Consider the following 18,527-nt stretch of genomic DNA (forward strand, 5'->3'; position numbering starts at 1 on the left):
AATGTGTTTCGAGTATTCAATTGTGATATAAAAGATGCTTTTTAATGCCATTTCAGATCCCTGCTGTTTCTGGACAATCCACTACCGACTGGCGGCAAGAATCGTTGCACTCTGCCAACGGGACAGCCACTACCGGCCTCGGACAGGACAATTCAGTAGTACCCATGGCGACTGAAGTTAACCCTTCGCTTTATGAGGAGCTTAAGCTCGGTCACGATCGAGCTGGTTTCAAAAGACTAGTTTCTTAGGAATTGGTGAACACTGCTCCCTAGAACAGAAGGCCAATAGTGACCACCTTTATGCTACAGGGAGCTTCGGGGAACATGACGCAAAGTGTACTTGTAAATACCAGTGGACAGTTCTAGATGTGATTAATTGGGATGTGTGAGTTGGGATAACCGACCAGGGGACGTTATAGAAAGTACCCAGTCGTTCACCTTTCATCGTCGCTGTTTTTTGTACTAGTTGTGATCGAAGGAAAGATGGTGATGAATTTTTAGGTGCTGAATAAGATTTTTTATAGGATTAGACGAATTTTCTATAGCGAAAGTTAAACAAGATGACGTTTCGTACACCAACTGAAAGAAAATCGTAGTACTAACACACATCACCTGGATATATTACAATTCTGTAATACTGTAAAACCCAGATTTTTTTAACCAGTAGGATGAAAAACAAATTCGGATAATTAGATGACACCAACATTCACACCACCACAACAACAATCTAGTCAAAACGATGAAATCAGTTCACCGTAGACGCCAGTTCACCAGTTGAAATCGAATACGTAAACAAAATAATCGAACGATCTGCAAGGTAGTTCAAGTAACCAGTGGCAATAATTCGTTAAGTTACCTAAACCCTCAAGAATTAGATATTTATTTCTTATATCAATCAAGAATATTAACAAATACTTCTACAAAACATTTGATAAGATCGAACTTGTTAGTCCATTTCTATTCCTTTCGGTTAGTGATGTGTGTTTGAAAAATAATATGAAAACTGAGCGTGTTTGCAAATAGCGGCAGTAGAGCAAGATCTGAATAAACTGGTTCCAATATTTTTTTTTCTTCCAGGGAAAAATTGTAATAGAAAGACAACATTGTAAATACGACCCATGTAACAAATGGTTTTAAACACATTTAGAAAGATAGTCGGGATATTGAGTAGATAAATAAGACACATTGAAAACACTGTTGTATAGGCTACGAAGGAATTCTTTGTAAGAAAACCACTAGAGAAGCAATAAAGAATACTAGTTTTATAAAAACTTGATAGTTTACTGAATGTTACCGAAAATTAACAGTTTGATTTTTGAAGCAGCTTGGAACCCGTAACCATCAGGATATCTTGTCGCGTATGCACTTCAATATTATCAGTGTGAACCTAAGCACGAATTTATCCAGAACCTACGGTCACTTAATAATTCCTCAAATAGTCAAAATTTTGTAAATTTAAATATTTCTTTCTTCAAGATAATATTTGCCTCAGATTCCTTAACCCTCACACCGTCGAAGGGTACCGGTTGTTCTGGCATGATATGGAACCAGTGACGGAGAATTTTTCCAACGTTATCAGCGGACTCGGAACGAGTCGGCTGGATGCGCAGGAAACCAGCACTAAACTCGAAGGACTGAAACCGAACGTAATGTACGAGTTGGTAATCAAAGCCGGAAATTATTTTGGTGCATCAGTCCTATCGGAACCGCTACGATTCACTCTAGGTGATAACCATATCACATCAGCTTCACAGGCATCACGTTTAGTTTGAGAGAGATCCGATAAGTTTCGGATTTGTGTACATACAATTTTATTTGCTTCTAAAATTGAAATCTGAAATCGGTGGTGGTGATGGCTGAAAAGTTTGTGATCAACGAAATAAAATACAATTTCTCTGGTTTCATTCGATGACAAATAATCCGGAGATAAATTCTGGAGATTAGTCTCGAAATATCGTAGACGTGAGGAGACAAAATCGTCGCCAGCAACGCTCCCAATGCGGAAAGAGGCTGCTTCCAGCGAATTAAATAAATGATCTAATTAAGGGGTTATATACAAAGTTGGAACTCAAAAAACCGAAAAAAAATTATTGAATATTCTAAAAGAACATACTTTTGAAAATATCTGTGCGAAATTTCATCCAGATCGGAGCACCAGATTTCAAACTACAGCCGTTCGCAGCGCGCATGTTCTTCCACGAGTGAAGTTAACACAAAACTTTAAACGCAATTATCTCGGAACTATGTTTTTAGAAAAGTACCGTTGCGGTGAACGTGACATCTCAAAAACTATTCATCCGATCTTCATATTTTTTTTTTTTTTGAATTGTTTGTATTAATATTCTCGAGTGCTCGAACGGTTCCTTTTACATCCAATAATTTTCGATTGTTCGCAATCAATTTTTTGGTCAACATGTTTTTTATCGAAAAAAAAAATATTGGAAAACCGATCCGTTCAAGTACACCACAATCCATTTTAGGCCATAACTTCACCAACCTTGAATATTTTTTAATTCAATCTGTTTTTTCGAACTTCGATAGTATTACTAACGAACTGTCTTTCGCTTTTTTAAATAAAATTTGCATAAAACACATTTAAAAAATCGCAAACTTAGTTCACTTTTCCGCCACAACTTTGTATATAACCCCTTAAATGATGAGCCATTCGGCTTAAAAATTGGGAGAAAATGGAAAAACGTTAATAAAACGCTCTGGCGCAACTTCTAGTTCCGGTGGACCTAATACGAATCCCACATCACTAGGTACCTCTATTTCGCTGCAGAAATGACGACGACATTCTCAATAGGCACTACAACAGCACGAGGATCAAGTATTAGGTTCTTTGCTGACACAGTTAACCTCACTTTTCTTGACAGTTCACTTGTACTGTTTTCATTGACTTAGAAAAATTTTGCGGACGACTAGATTTGCTCGAATCATATCGCAAAGAATTTTTCTAAGTCCATGTAAACAGTACAAGCGAACTGTCAAAAATGAACACTCGAGTTCATTTGTGACGTCATCGTAAAGTATTCAATGCCGCCACTGTCCGCAGTAGAGCGAGAGTTTTAGGTGTTCTTTTACTGTTATTGGGGTAAATTCATTTCTTTATTACCGGAACGTTCATCCCTTGTCATGATAAAAATCCGATAACGATGCGGACAACTATTAGACTTGTGGTAGTATGATAATTATTTCATGTGAAATAGAATCTCCATTTACGAACAATTATAATTAGAAAGTGCTATCGACAAATCCAAATCGATCGATGAATTGGTTATGGGGGTCCAAACATCTTCGGACATTTAAAATAGATGAGGTCGTCTGGAAAATCTTCATATACTTATATGGCGTTCGCGCTGGGAACACGATATCTCCCTGAACGCTGTTTAAGTATATTGCGCACTTCCCACCAACCTGGACTCCGCACTTTCAAAGTGCGAGTGATCAACTGCGCGCTGTCAAAACACATGTATTTCAAGTGATAGAGATGGTACTTTCATAGATAGACCAGTCGAACTAACCAGGCCATGAGAAGAATTTAAAAGAAGAATCGTAAGTGCGCAGTGCGCTTAGAATCCAGTTTTTAGTGCCACAAGCAATATAAAGATTTTCCAGATGACCGAATCTTTTTTGAATATCCGAAGATGTTTGAACACAGCCTGGCGAGCTGCCACGTTTCACTAAACATTTTTCACAGTAAATGAGATCAATTTGACTCAAGAACAATTTTTTAAAAGGGAGTAGAAGTTTTTGCATGCAACATTTACAAAAAATAGTTCAATCACCTAGTTTATACACCAAAACTATGTGAGAACTAAAGAGACGACATGTTGCGTTTGAAATTCGAATTCAGCTATAAGCATCTATCTATCTATCTAAAATTTCTCAAAAATTTAAAAACTATCTGCTACAATTTAGAAGTTTTTTGACATGAGCATTTTGATTCTACGGGCGAATGACCTAATGGTTAAAAATCAAATAAACAAATACAAATACAATTTTGATTTGAAATGATATTTACAATCATATTCAATCAGAAAATTATATTTTTTAATGCAAACAGTATGAATTATAAAAAAATATGTTAAAAGTTGTTGTCAGGAAAACTTTTTTTATTGAAAGCTTTCCAAACGAAGTGTAGGACATTTTGGTGGGTTCATGTTTTTCGGCACAAACTATGCGCCGAATTAGCCGCATACCACTACTAGTATTAGTAATCAGGATCCTTTCAAGGTCCTCAGGAACTGCAAAACATCAAATTTTTGTTGTCATGCACCGCGTCGACATGTTCAGTAGGGCATTGCAAAAAAAAAATTTGAATTCTCAAAGGCCCCCCTCTCATATTGTGACAAATGTCAAAGTAAGCTCAGATGCCAAATTTCACATCATTTGGACAATTCTAGACTACCGCCTACTTCTCTTGAAATTTTTGAAATTGGTGCTATGGGACAATATGGAGGAAAAATATATTAAATGCTATAACTTTTGAAGTAACGTTCAGAAAATTACAATTTATACATCTTTTTAAAGGAAATAACCTTAGTATTGGAGTGGAGATATTCCTGTTTCTATAAAAAATACGGGAAAGTGGGATACTGGATTATTTTGACCCCAGTTTTTTAAATTTTTCTGCTCCGTGGTGCAAACCACACATATTTTGCAGTTTTTCTAATGTGAAAAAATCTCAGGAATCAAACGGAACCTTTTGGACCTTTGTCTAAATACGAGAAGTTGAGGTTATAGGGCTTTTTGTCATTCATATTAAATTTTATCATTTTCTTGTGGATATATCTCTATTATTCTTCATTCAACTTTCATAAATTGTACCTTGATGAACGTGGAAAATCCTTAGGAATAAAATAAAAATAGATTCGTTACCGGTGAAATTCAGAAACATCAAATTATCTGACATATAGTCTCGATTTCACATTTTTATCATAAAATCGCACATATTAACTCCATTTGACAACAAAATTCTTATTTAATTTACTACTTATAGTGAAAAATGCGCTTAGGAATCACATGAGAAAAGTTTCATACCTGGAAAAATAGGTGAAGTTGAGGTATTAGGACATTTAATGAAAAAAATGTGGTTTGTAGAGTTAATGTCAAAAAATTTGATTTTTTTTAATCTTAGCGCAAACAAACCTATTTTTGTTGTATTCCTAAGAATTTTCCACGTTCAACAAGGTACAATTTATTAAAATTGAATGAAGAATAATAGAATTCACACTGCAAACTGCAAAATATGCATGGTTTGCACCACGGGGCAAAAAATTTAAAAAATAGGGGATTTTGGCGTCAAAACGACCCAATACCCAAGTTTCCTGTATTTTTCTAGGAACAGGAATATCTCCATGCCAATACTAAGGTTATTTCCTTTAAAAAGAGGTATAAATTGTAATCTACTATCTGATTGCTACTTCAAAAGTTATAGCATTTAATATATTCTCCCTCCACATTTTCCCATAGTATTTTAAAAATTTCAAGCGAAGTGGGCGGGAGTCTATAATTGTCCAAATAATGTGAAATTTGGCATCTGCGCTTACTTTGACATTTGTCATAATATGAGAGGGAGAACCTTTGAAAATTCAAAAAAAAATTGCAATGCCCTAATGTTCAGATTCCGCTTGAAATGAACAATTAGCGCTCTGTCGGTTTCTCTTACGCATTGTCCCCGGTGTTCGTCTAGTTCTTGACTTGTGGTCCGTTTCTGGAACCGTTGAGGAACCTTTGAAACGAATTCCCTAGGCACTATGCGACAAGTCGGGATTTTGCATATGGGTAAACATAATCTTTTCGCGAACGGTGTGCTGATTTTCTCCCATCTCGACAGAAAATCTCATCAGCAACTGAAAAACTTAGCGGAGGTTAATAATAAACTCTAAAGAGAAACTTGACAAAATTTGGTTAATTTCGGTCAAGTATGAAAAAAGTTACGAAAGTTGAAAATGTCGCAATAATTACACGGTGCTACAGTGATTTTGTACTTTCCACGTGACCTAGTATAGGTTGTAGATCTCATCAAATGCAAAACAAAACAATGTTTGAAAAATGTGGTATACTCTCGGGGCTTTTGGCATTAGAAAAATTTCTGCGCAGTCATTTTTCAACCTATTTTAATTTTATGTTCTGGAAAGAAGAAGAAATGACCTTCCCAACCATATGGTATGTAATGCCCTTTTTTCAAAGATAATTTGCGGTTTTGTGTCAACAATATAAAAACAACCATAACGACCTATTTATCATCAAAATCGGTTGAAAAAAGGAAGAGTTATTTTTTCCAGATTAGAAACATGCTCTCATGAATTCTTAAGGGGTAAGTGAGATATTGTCTCGCACTATAAGATGCTATAATAATATTTTCCGTATTTTATTAAAAATTTCAAGCCCAAAGTTTACACACATACTTTTGAATGTATACGTTATCGAGCAAAAAAAATCTATTTTTTTTGAAAATTTTATATAAGACTGTCCCCTTAAAAGTTCATGCGAGCAAGTTTCTAATTTGGAAAAAAATTAATAACTCTGCCATTTTGCAACCGATTTTGATCATAAATAGGTTCGCCCTAAATTTCTATTTAAACAAAGCGCTTCCTAATAAAAATACAGAACAATTTTCATATTTGTAATGAAAAAAATAGCAAAATAACAGGTACGGGCCCTAAAACCGCATAGTATTTTCAATAAAAGTACATAACATAGCATAGCGTTGAAAAGGTCATTTCTTCTTCTTTCCCAAACACTTTTAAGAATTTAAAATCTGTTGGAAAATGACGGCGTAGAAAAATGTTTTTGTGCTGAAAATCCCAAAAAACGGTTTTCTTGCTATAAATCGAGATTTTGAATTGATCAAACGTGGTTTTGTGTTGCATTTGACGAGATCTACAACCTTTAGCAGGCTTTGAATATCATATATCGTCGCTGTTGTGCTATCTTATGACAAACGCCATTTTGGGGTAAACTGAGTTAGATATGCAACATTACTAATCTAAAAATTCTCTACAAAATGGCGTTTTCAGAATTTTGAAATTTTGCTTGGTTACTGAGTTATAGCGAAAAAAGTGATGAGAAATTGTCAGTTTTTTGCTTTAAATCACTGTATCTTGGAATTCGCTTAAGTAATGTAGAAGTTTTAGATGTTTTTATATGTAAACATATCTGAGGAACACAATGGCATAATCATTTTTAAAATAAAAATACATGTATTGCGAGAAATATGCAGTTTTACTTTTAAATTGGCAATATTTCATGTTTGGCAACACTGTAATTAAAAATTACTATTTTTTCTAGATTGCTTGCTCAATTTCCTTCAAAATGCATCTCATCGATTGTTTCTAGGCCGAATAAAGCCGAAGATATTAATAAAAGTGAATAATTGATGCTTTTTTTCTATGGAAAATTTTCCATGCACAATTATGACACGCCATACAAATTTTGCCATCAATACACACCTACGACACGTGTGAGTGCGACTTTTGTTTACATTTATAGTGAAAACTCGCAACATAGTCAACCGAACTTCATGATATTTGAGAGTTTAATACAGAATAGATTGAAGCATTAATTGTCTTCTTTGAATTGTTTTTACCATTTATAAGTTTCAAGATATTCAATCTCAAACTTTAAAAATCGTTTTTCTCGAAATGTGCTAAATGGCGCTTGTCATAAGATAGCACAACAGCGACGATATATGATATTTAAACTAAACATGATATTTTTCCAAGATTCGCTCTTTATTGGGACCATCTTCTCGCACATTTCTGATGCAGCATCAATCGAAACAAGGCGATTTTTAGTCTTGCGAACAAAAGCTTCATAGGTAGGTATATGCATGTATCTCAGTTTATTCTTCATAGTACATTGAGCGGTGCAGAAAAGTTTGTCGCAGACACGTGTACCCAGAATATCGAGAGTGAGAACAGTTTGAATGAAAAACAATTTTCCTTGCCATTTGTATTACAGATCGAGTGAAGAACTGCCTTAAATATAATCAGGATGCAGTATACATGGGATATGTCTCAAAGTGTTTTTATAGTATTTATACTAAGAAATGATTGGACGGTTTTATTTAATTTAATCTAATTTTCAAATCAATCAATGGGCTTTAATCAACTGCTGATTATAATCTCAAATCAACCCGGAAAATTGTTTAACTAGACCCAATAGATTTTTTAACAACTGATGAAAATGTCCGATCAAAGATACTGTTGAGTCTTGTTCATTTTTCTTTATATATAAAATTGAATTCGGCAGTAACTGGAGTGTCTCTCTGGTGAGCCCCAATGTGACACCGACATACATGCAACTTGGCGTTGAAAAAATACCGTGGGATATTTTTTTCCTGGGGAGCAACCTCTTTCCACCGTTGTAAAGAGAAACGCTGATGTAAATATAACTGGCAAGTAGTGTGGTTAGAAAATGCACTTCCTTCCATTATGTAGCTGCGAAAGTACAATATCCGTCAGGTAGACAACTTTTTAACGCTTCAAGCCAATCTACGTATACCATTTGGTATTACACTTCAAGAGACACGGCACTCAATCGAATGAATATGTACTTGTAAATGGAGTATGATTGAGTCGTTTGAAACTACACGCGGGATTAGAGCAGCACGGGTGAGACAAGGAATTGCTTTTCATTTGTGCAGCATTATTTAATTCATTTGTCGTTTGTAATGTAAGTTAATCAGGATAGTTCATTATACATAGACATTAGGGTGGGGCGTTCTTATATGAAAAATCCTGTTTTAATCCACCTAGCGGTGCAATTGTGCCTTTCTCATTTCTCTAAACTATGGCACGGAGGCTTTCTATGTTCAACATAATTGTGGAAATGTCCATTACATTCTTAGTACACTTTGCACTTATACACAATGGCATGCCAGCCACGAACTTGATGAGCTACGTGTCGACGGTGGAACAAAATATCATACTCCATTAGCCTAATCAGCATTAGTTCAATGTTATCTGCTTGCTAACTCATTTTGTCATGCGGGGGTGGGTATGTGAGGAGGGCGAAAGTCCCATGAACGAACGACTCCCCAGCTTAAATTGGTATGCTTTGTGATATAGTGGTGGTTTAAAGATGATGGGGTTGAAAGGGAGGGATATGAGGGCTGGATGGAGTGGTGGTCTGAGGGGTGATTTAAGGAGATTTTTAAAGGAGGGGAGTGAACAGTAGAGGGGGGGGGGGGTGTAACCCCTCTCCGTAAACCATCAACTACGCCCCTGTTAAAATCCAGAAACCTTATGCGAGTCGAAAAAAAGATTTGGGGATTAGGTTGATGTTTTTCAGAGTGATTGCATAACCTTTCTATATGAGAAAGGCAAAAATATGCCAAAATCCAAAAAAGTGAATCGTCGTCAATTTTTTTTCGAGTTTGCATCAAATCTCGACGTTTCATGCACCTTGAACACATTTAGCATCAAAAATAGAAATTCTATTTTTAATTTTTCCTATAGTTTATATGAGAAGTTTCTGTGTGGCCGCACTCTGAAACCCGTAATTCCGGAACCAGAATTCCGATCGATCCAAAATTCAATAGCAGCCGATGGGACCTTTCATTTGAGACTAAGTTTGGGCAAATCGGTTCAGCCATCTCTGAGAAAAATGAGTGACATTATTTGACACTTACGCACATACATACACACACACATACACACACATACACACACACACATACCGGCTTTTTCCGATCTCGACGAACTGAGTCGAATGGGATATGACACACGGCCCTCCGGGCCGGGATTAGGTTGACGTTTTTCAGAGTGATTGCATAACCTTTCTATATGAGAAAGGCAAAACGTAATCATAACCACATCAACCGAGTACAGCTTATTTGGTCCCACTTGGGGTTCCAAATACCTGTGCAAGTAAAGTTACAGACTGAAACAACGGATGTCGAGTTGATATATATGCCAGAGAATTGCATTGATTATCCCACAGACATACTGAAACAAGAATGTCTTATTTTCCGAAAAGTTCGTTCTACATTGTTCTGCGATATAAAAATATTGTAGGGGACCTGCCTCTAAGAGGGACACCTCAAGGTTTGCAACCTTTTCGAGTTGTTTTAAAATATTTTTAGTGTCCTTATTACAATTAAATCATAGCTCTATTAGTTTACATAAATGGAAATTATTCCCTAAACACTAGAAATTCCATGATTAATTTTGATTTTAAAATGAGATTTTGGATCTTGCATGTCGCCAACATTGCGGGAAAGACCCATACGGTGGATATAACGAACGAGTCGGATTATTTATCGATTTATAGTAATTTGATTGAAAGCTCAAATTACAGTTAGCAAAAGTTAGCAGTTAGTTGAAGTATATTGACGAAACCGAATTCAGAGAAAGAAAAGACGAGCGTTTCGATCCCGAAAAGACTTTGCACGATCGGAACAGATGATCCTAAAAAACCATATGACAATCCATTGTTGTACAACATCAGATCTGACAACAAAACAACAATTATCGAATCCTTGAAAAAGGTCCCAAACGGACCGAAACGTCGGATGAAGACAAAATAGTTTGTTTTTGCTTAAAAATTAGACTGCAAAGCCATACACCTAACCTAAACCCCCAAACCAGCCAGCACAGACGAGGAGGGGGGGTCCTGATAGCAGTAAAAAACGGCCTTCAGAGCTCTGCTATTTGTATTGCTGACTGTGATCAATTGGAGCAAATTATCGTTCGCATCTCATCACCAAACTTTGATATGATAGTGTGCTGTATATATCTGCCGCCCAACAGTGAGCCCCTGTTGTACGAGCAACATGCAAGATGTGTGAAAAAATTAATTGATCTTGCGGGTGATCGTGGTGTGGTTTTGACTGTTGGGGATTATAATCTCCCTCAATTACGTTGGATGTCGGATGAAAATTTGAACTGTATGATACCGGTAAATGCTTCATCTGAACAGGAAATATCCTTGGTTGAGTCGGTTTTGGCAAACGGCATGTCTCAGATAAACGATCTCGAAAACGTAAACGCGAGACTTCTTGACTTAGCGTTCATTAGTGACACTGATTGTGTTGAATTGTGTGAGCCACCGTTACCATTGCTAAAGATCGACCAACTTCACTGGCCTTTTATCTTGCTATTCGAGCTTGACGTTATTAAGCAAAACGCTCCTGGTATTGTTGTTGATTCCCTTGGCTTTGATTTTACCCGCTGTGATTTCGAGAGGCTCAACACATTGTTCGCCGAAGTTCATTGGGAGGAATTTCTTGTTGGTTGCAGTGTTAATGAAGCTGTGACAAATATGTATGACAAAATGTATGCTATATTTCGTGATGTTGTTCCTGTGAAGCGACCTCGTCGTCCGCGTGGTAAAAAGCAGCCTTGGTGGAATAACGAGCTACAGAATCTACGGAACCGTCTTCGCAAGGTTAGGAAGCGATACTTTCGCTGGAGAGATGATCGGCACAAAGCTGAGCTGCATGCCATTGAGAGCGAATATAACTCTTTGCTTGCGCATTGCTTTCGTTGCTATATTCATCGCACGGAGGAGAACCTGAAGCAGGACCCAAATTCATTTTGGTCATTTGTAAGAAGCCGTAAGCAGTCGTCCGGAATCCCACAACGTGTTAGTTACAACGCAATTACAGCCGAGTCCCCGATTGAATCGGCAAATCTATTCTCATCCTTTTTTCAAAGTGTGCAAAGTAATAACCGACCACCTTTGTCTGAAGCATATTTGAATAGTCTGCCGTTGTTCGATTTGAATATGTCGCTATTCAATTTCTCGCCGCGTGATGTGGAGCTGAAGTTGCAGTCTATTGATGGTTCTAAGGGTGCTGGTCCGGATGGCTTACCGCCTATCTTCTTCAAGAGCTGTGCTGTAACGTTGGCTGTTCCTGCGAGTATAATTTTCAACAGGTCATTGTCCGAAGGAATTTTCCCGAGTGTCTGGAAGACAGCATCTATTACACCGATCCACAAGGCAGGTAGCATCCACGATGTTGAAAATTATCGAGCCATTTCAATTTTGAGCTGCTTACCGAAAATTTTTGAAAGCCTCGTTCATGATTTGCTGTACCCGAAGATTCACCACATCATTTCCGAGTGGCAGCATGGATTTGTGAAAAAACGTTCGACGAGTACTAATCTTATGGCGTACGTTTCGTCACTTAGTAGCGCGCTTGGAAAACGTCAGCAGGTTGATGCCGTTTACGTTGATTTTGCAAAAGCGTTCGATAGGGTGCCTCATTTGTTAATCGTGGCCAAATTTGAGCGCATGGGACTTCCTGAGTGGTTGACACGGTGGATAATGTCATACCTCACCGAGCGTAGTGCATTTGTGCGCATAGATGAAACGAGATCATCTCCGTTTGTGATAGAGTCGGGTGTGCCTCAGGGTAGTCATTTGGGCCCGCTACTGTTTATTTTATTCGTAAACGATTTGTGCTCCGCTATACAGTCTCCTAAGTATATGTTTGCTGATGATCTGAAATTTTTCCGTGTAATTGCGTCGGCAGTCGATTGCTGTGCTATTCAAGCTGATATTGATATGCTGCTAAATTGGTGTACTCATAACGGGATGGAAGTAAATGTGCAAAAGTGCAATGTTATATCGTTCTGTCGAAACAGGCACGTCCTGACATTTGATTATAGAATGGCAGAAAGCAGTATCAACCGAGTTAATACGATAAAGGACCTAGGCATTCTCATCGATAACAAACTAAATTTCGCGCAGCACATTGCAATGACTACAGCCAAGGCCTATGCCGTGCTGGGGTTCATTAAACGAAACACGCAGCAATTCAGCGATATTTATTGCCTAAAAACGCTATTTTGTGCACTCGTGCGTAGCATCCTGGAGTACGGCGTGCTTGTGTGGGCACCCTATCATGCTGTTCAAATTAATCGCATCGAACGAATTCAGCGTCACTTTGTTCGTTACGCTCTGCGGTTACTACCTTGGACTGATCCTATTCGTCTACCGCCCTATGAACATCGATGCAATCTTCTACGTTTGCCAACTCTTGCAAGTCGGAGGATAATGCTGCAACGGCTCTTCGTGTTCGATCTTCTGGAAAACAATATAGATAGCCCGGAGTTGCTGAGCCAGCTCCGATTCAACGTACCACCTAGACCCACCAGACGAACTGATTTCTTTCGGTTACCGATGTATCGTACTCTTTTTTCACAAAACAATCCGTTCAATGTATGCTGTCGTAATTTTAATGATGTAGCTGACAAGTATGATTTTAACATTACTAAGACTACCTTTAAACATAGAATTATTATTAATTAAGGAACTGTCTGTACGAGAAAATCGAAGACCAGTATAAATAAATAAATAAATAAATAAATAAACATTGGAAACAGTCGCCTCCAGTTCAAAGTTTATTACTTATAAACGGCAGAAGAGATTTATCGTATACAGTAATATCAGATTAGCTTATTTTAAAAGTTTTATTTCACAATTAGCCTAATATATTTCGGTAGCCTAAATACACAGAGCATTCATGTCTTCAAGGGGCCATGCATAAATGACGTAGCATTTTAGGGGGTAGGGAGGGTATACCAAATTTGTGACGAAGTGTGACGAGGGGGAGGGTAGGGTCAGAAGTTGTGCGACGTAGCATTAAGTTTAAAACCCATTGTTTAGAGAAAACAATTTAATGATCCTTCATTCCCAAGAGAAATGAATTTAAATTCAAACAAGTTACTTTTGATGCGGTTTTTCATGAGGTAAATTTTACGATTCGCGGAATTACAAGTTCGCAAAAATACGAAAAGATTTGGTATGCGGATTTAACTTGCTACATTAGATAGCTAGTGTTGCTAACTAGTAGACTTAGTTTGTAAGTTGAATTAAATTTTCACTTCGGATTCAACCAAACAAAATTCAGTAATTTAGATGAACGTATGGTTCTAAGAATCATTGGCACGATTGTGAACTGAAAGAACTTGTCTTCATGCTCCCCTTGACATATAAAATTCAAAACAAAACTATCAACAATATATTTGTCATGAAATGGGCTTATTTTGCACGCAGTTTGCTATTATAATGAAAATGTGGACAAAAGTCGTCAAACATTTTGAAAGGACATGAATTTAAAATAGTTCAAAAACATATGTAATGTTTTTTCATCACCCGGGCGCTTTGCATGGGACGAGGGGGAGGGGGTAGGTAAATGCTACATTATTTACGAGGGGGAGGTTAGAATTTTGTGACCAAATGCTACGAGGGGGGAGGGAGGGGTCAAAAATCGCCGAAAAAAGCTACGTCATTTGTGTACGGCCCCCAAGTAAGTTGTTTGGAATAGCACTCTCGAAAACTTTGCTGAAGTAAGTCTCGAACTAAATTTGTTTGAAGTGTAAATTCTCCATGACTACATCTTAGAGGATTTAAGGCCAAATTTTTTTATCAGAAGAGGTGCTGTCTTACGTTGTAAAATTTTTCGGAGATGTTAAACCTCCAAAGTTGACGACTTCGAAATGATATGATCTTGATCCTAAACAACTGGTTTCGATCATTTCATTTAGCTATTTATACCATTGATAATAAAACAAAAATAAAATGCTCATAAAATTCGATCCTGATCTGCTAGAGACAAACGGACGACGCCATTTTTCGTAATTTTTCTTCTATTTTCCGAAAGTGTTCAGTTGATTAAGTTTTCGTCTCAACTCTACGCATTCTTCAATAAGCATTTGCTGCAAATATTGAAATTCAGGCAATTTCACTGGCATTCAACCTATTCCAAATATACATCCCAATTCGAAAAATTGCCTCTTGTCCATATTTAACTCTTCAAAAGTGAGCTCAACGTGATTGGAAATCTGGCGGTTATGATTAGTTTCAGAACGCCCAAATCAGTTTCTATTAGATTCTTTTCATTAAGGTATTTTATATTACAGTAATTTGATTTGACAACTATGGGATCCTGACTACAAGATCAGTTACAAGATTCCATTCCTACAATTTTCCAAGAGTCCCCGTGATGCTCAAAACAATCAATGCATTGAGAATTGATCAATTATTATTGTAAAATGTAATTAGAATAGTCTGCATTTATAAGTTTTTTGCTTCGGTCCAAATAATTTTGGTGTGGAGGGGGCTGCTTTCTAGAATTATAGATTAGCACGCTATCGAAAGTGTTAAATCATATTCAGGAGCTAAAAAAGGCAAAAAGTTTTGGGTGATCGTAGATCAAAATGTTGCATAGTTGGACGGTCTCATATACACAGACTCGACTGTGATAATTATCGAGGCATAACACCCCTCAATATTACTTATATGCTACTCCCCGTGTTCTGTTGTAGCAAACAACGTTGATTGAGAAAATATTTGTCAGTGATTACCACGGCGGGTTGCAAGAAGACGAACAACAGGCCGTTACCCTATGACAATACTACTCGCGGACTCATAATCAGATTGATAGATAAAAGAAACGAATTCTTGGTCTCGTGGAAAACTTTGGAATAATTAGAGTCGGTGACAGATCAGTGGAAGATACCCAGTTATAAAATTTGCGTTTCGACTTCGTCTCATCAAAATCCGACACTAACTTAGTGACAGAACTAGTACGTAAACTATTCTAAAAACATGCTTTATACTAAAACTTTGAGCGTGTCCGTCTTCGACGCACTTCCCCTACCGAAAGCACAAAACACTACTTCTCACGTACCGACAGTTAAGTGTTTCCCATTTCAAAGTGTACTTTTTGCCAGTCCCACTATCTAGGGATGCAATAACAGTTTTGCATGCTCTGTTAAGAATGTTTGGAAATAGAAAGACTATCTTTTTGACATTTTAGAATATTTCAAATGAAGACAGCAATTGATAATTGGAGTGAATAGGGTATACGACTATTTTCACTAAACAATGAAATGACCTACACATTAAGTATTAGATTCGTCACAATCCCATGTTCAGGGTAACAACATTTTCCTTTTCAAACGAGCGAAAAGTATGGATGAAAGTTTTTCTTTCTCCAGCTTAACAATTTGCATATATACTTCGGTTGAATCTAGCACTCCATCTACCACATATAGAGTTTTTAATCTTCACGGGGAAAATGTTATTCTATCTCGGGTCCTTACGCGAAATGCAAATGGTTTGTCATTATGGGGGAAGCTAAGTTTTGGAAGTTGTGCTAAGGTATGAACTTACTCAACAACAACAAAGACGCGACGCCAGATAGGATACAACAGTAATTAGTCTTACAAACGAAAAAAAACAATAGGCTAAAAAATGTACCGGTTTACGTTGACGCGGACGAATTTTTGTTGTTGTTATGGGAACAGGAATTTATATCGGGTGCTTTCAGCCTGCACACCTAGAAAAATCGTGTAAATTTACTTCTCCTGACCCTGACATATATGAGCGTCAAAAAATGACTTAGTTTTACCATATATAAATATGTATTTAGTTTAACGTTTATTTTTAACCCTAGAATTTTGCACTGGGGTACAAATGTACCCCACGCCTTCTTTGGAGCCGTATGAAAACGAGAATTCGGCATTTACCGACCTGGGACCCTAACCATAATTCAATTTAGAGCTCCTAGTAAGAGTAGGAAAAGATGGTATAGCCAGTTTGCTTATAGCCTTCGGGGAAGCAGCTGTCAAAGTTGGCGTAGGGTACATTTGTACCCCAGTGTACGGTTGCCGTTAACGTTTCGTCAGGTTTGGTGCTGTCAGTGGAAATGTGACTCGTGACAATACCAGTTTAAATACTGGTTGTTTCACTACGTAAGTAACAATTAGTATTATATAATCGTTTAATCAATTATTCAATTAATTTAATTTAATTATGAAGTAGAATAAAATCGTTCTCATTTTTGCTGATTTTTATTGTTTTATTGTTCATTATTTATAGTTTTTCAAAACAACATTTTCTACCGTTTCTAGCTATTCTTTCAACTTTTATAATCATTTGATTATTTTCAAATCGGTTGAAAATTCGGAAAGTTATAGTAATTTTTGTGAAAAAAGTCAAAACCTCGATTTTTTAACTTTTTTTTGTTCAAACCAATTTATGTATCATTGATTCAATAAATTCCGTACTTTAACATACACAGCTACTTTCGTAATTAAAAAACGAAGAAAACGATGTATTATACATTTCTTTTGTTTGCATTTTTACCTGTGCAAATTGCGATCAAACACGTGGGGTACATTTATACCCCAGTGCAACGTTCTAGGGTGGAAAACGCAAGTGCAACGTTCTAGGGTTAATTTTACATGGCGTTGAATTTCATTGTGGTTTGGTGTGTTGTGGTCATTTGGATGAATTAGGGTAATCGAATAGGTGGACTAGATGGCGTTTCATCGATATCAATATCTTCGTCGGTATTTACTACCTCTGTATCAGCGTACTCCGAATCCTAGGTAATACGATTTGCTGTTTCGTGACTTGTCTCACTTTTTGGATGAATGCAGTCATTTTTAATATAGCATACATTTAAGTTTTCAATATAGAGGTCCCGTTTCAAAATATCGGCCACGTCACTTTTTGAACGTTAATAACTTCCACTATTCTTAGCAGAATTATTTGATGGGTCCGGCCATTTTGTCGATGATATTTGGGTATAACGCCATGCTTCATGATCTAAAACGTACTCGTGCCAAAGCTCTTCGTGCGTAAACAAATCGACGATGTCCTTTTCTCAAGCGCTTCTTTGCAATAACCAGTAATGAGTATCGCAGTTACAATTAACTGTTGTAGAAGGGATATGTGAAAGGCATCGCATATTACCAAGAAATCCGTAAAGCTACTGGTGTTTTCCTAACAGGACAAGAAAAGAAACTCACCTTCCATCTAAGATGGTTTAGGAGAAAGAAGGTAACGGTGGAATAGCAGGAACTGTGAAACAATCGCAATAAAATCATAATGCATGAACAGAATAGTCTCCTTCCCTCATATTTCATTTTTTCATATTCTTTACACGTGTTACTATATTTAGGAAGACGTCTGATAACTCTATCGCTGTCATTTGTTTGTTTTTTAACGGGCCAGAACAAATTTTAAATGAAAAACCTGTTTTAATCCACCTAGCGGTGCAATTGTGCCTTTCTCATTTCTCTAAACTATGGCACGGAAGCTTTTTATGTTCAACATAATTGTGGAAATGTCCATTACATTCTTAGTACACTTTGCACTTATACACAATGGCATGCCAGCCACGAACTTGATGAGCTACGTGTCGACGGTGGAACACTTGAAACAAAAAAATATCATACTCCATTAGCCTAATCAGCATTAGTTCAATGTTATCTGCTTGCTAACTCATTTTGTCATGCGGGGGTGGGTATGTGAGGAGGGCGAAAGTCCCATGAACGAACGACTCCCCAGCTTAAATTGGTATGCTTTGTGATATAGTGGTGGTTTAAAGATGATGGGGTTGAAAGGGAGGGGTATGAGGGCTGGATGGGGTGGTGGCCTGAGGGGTGATTTAAGGAGATTTTTAAAGGAGGGGAGCGAACAGTAGAGGGGGGGTGTAACCAAAAAACGCTTTTAACCCACCTAACAGTGTGATGAGACATTTCTTATAACTCTTATCAC

The 18,527-nt window shown here is 37.2% G+C and overlaps 1 protein-coding gene across 5 annotated transcripts in view; it reads left to right on the forward strand.

The window, feature by feature from the left end:
• Positions 1-1,270, forward strand: part of LOC131692092 (Ig-like and fibronectin type-III domain-containing protein 1) — a 372,057-nt gene extending 370,787 nt beyond the window's left edge. For all 5 annotated transcript variants that reach the window (XM_058978946.1, XM_058978945.1, XM_058978949.1 and 2 more), the window contains one exon: positions 57-1,270. In XM_058978946.1, coding sequence (XP_058834929.1) covers positions 57-248 — 192 coding nt within the window. In that variant the 3' untranslated portion in view covers positions 249-1,270. The remainder of the gene's footprint in view (positions 1-56) is intronic.
• The last annotated feature ends 17,257 nt before the right edge of the window (positions 1,271-18,527 follow it).

This window comes from Topomyia yanbarensis, chromosome 3 (assembly GCF_030247195.1).
Source record: "Topomyia yanbarensis strain Yona2022 chromosome 3, ASM3024719v1, whole genome shotgun sequence".
Taxonomy (NCBI): domain Eukaryota; kingdom Metazoa; phylum Arthropoda; class Insecta; order Diptera; family Culicidae; genus Topomyia; species Topomyia yanbarensis.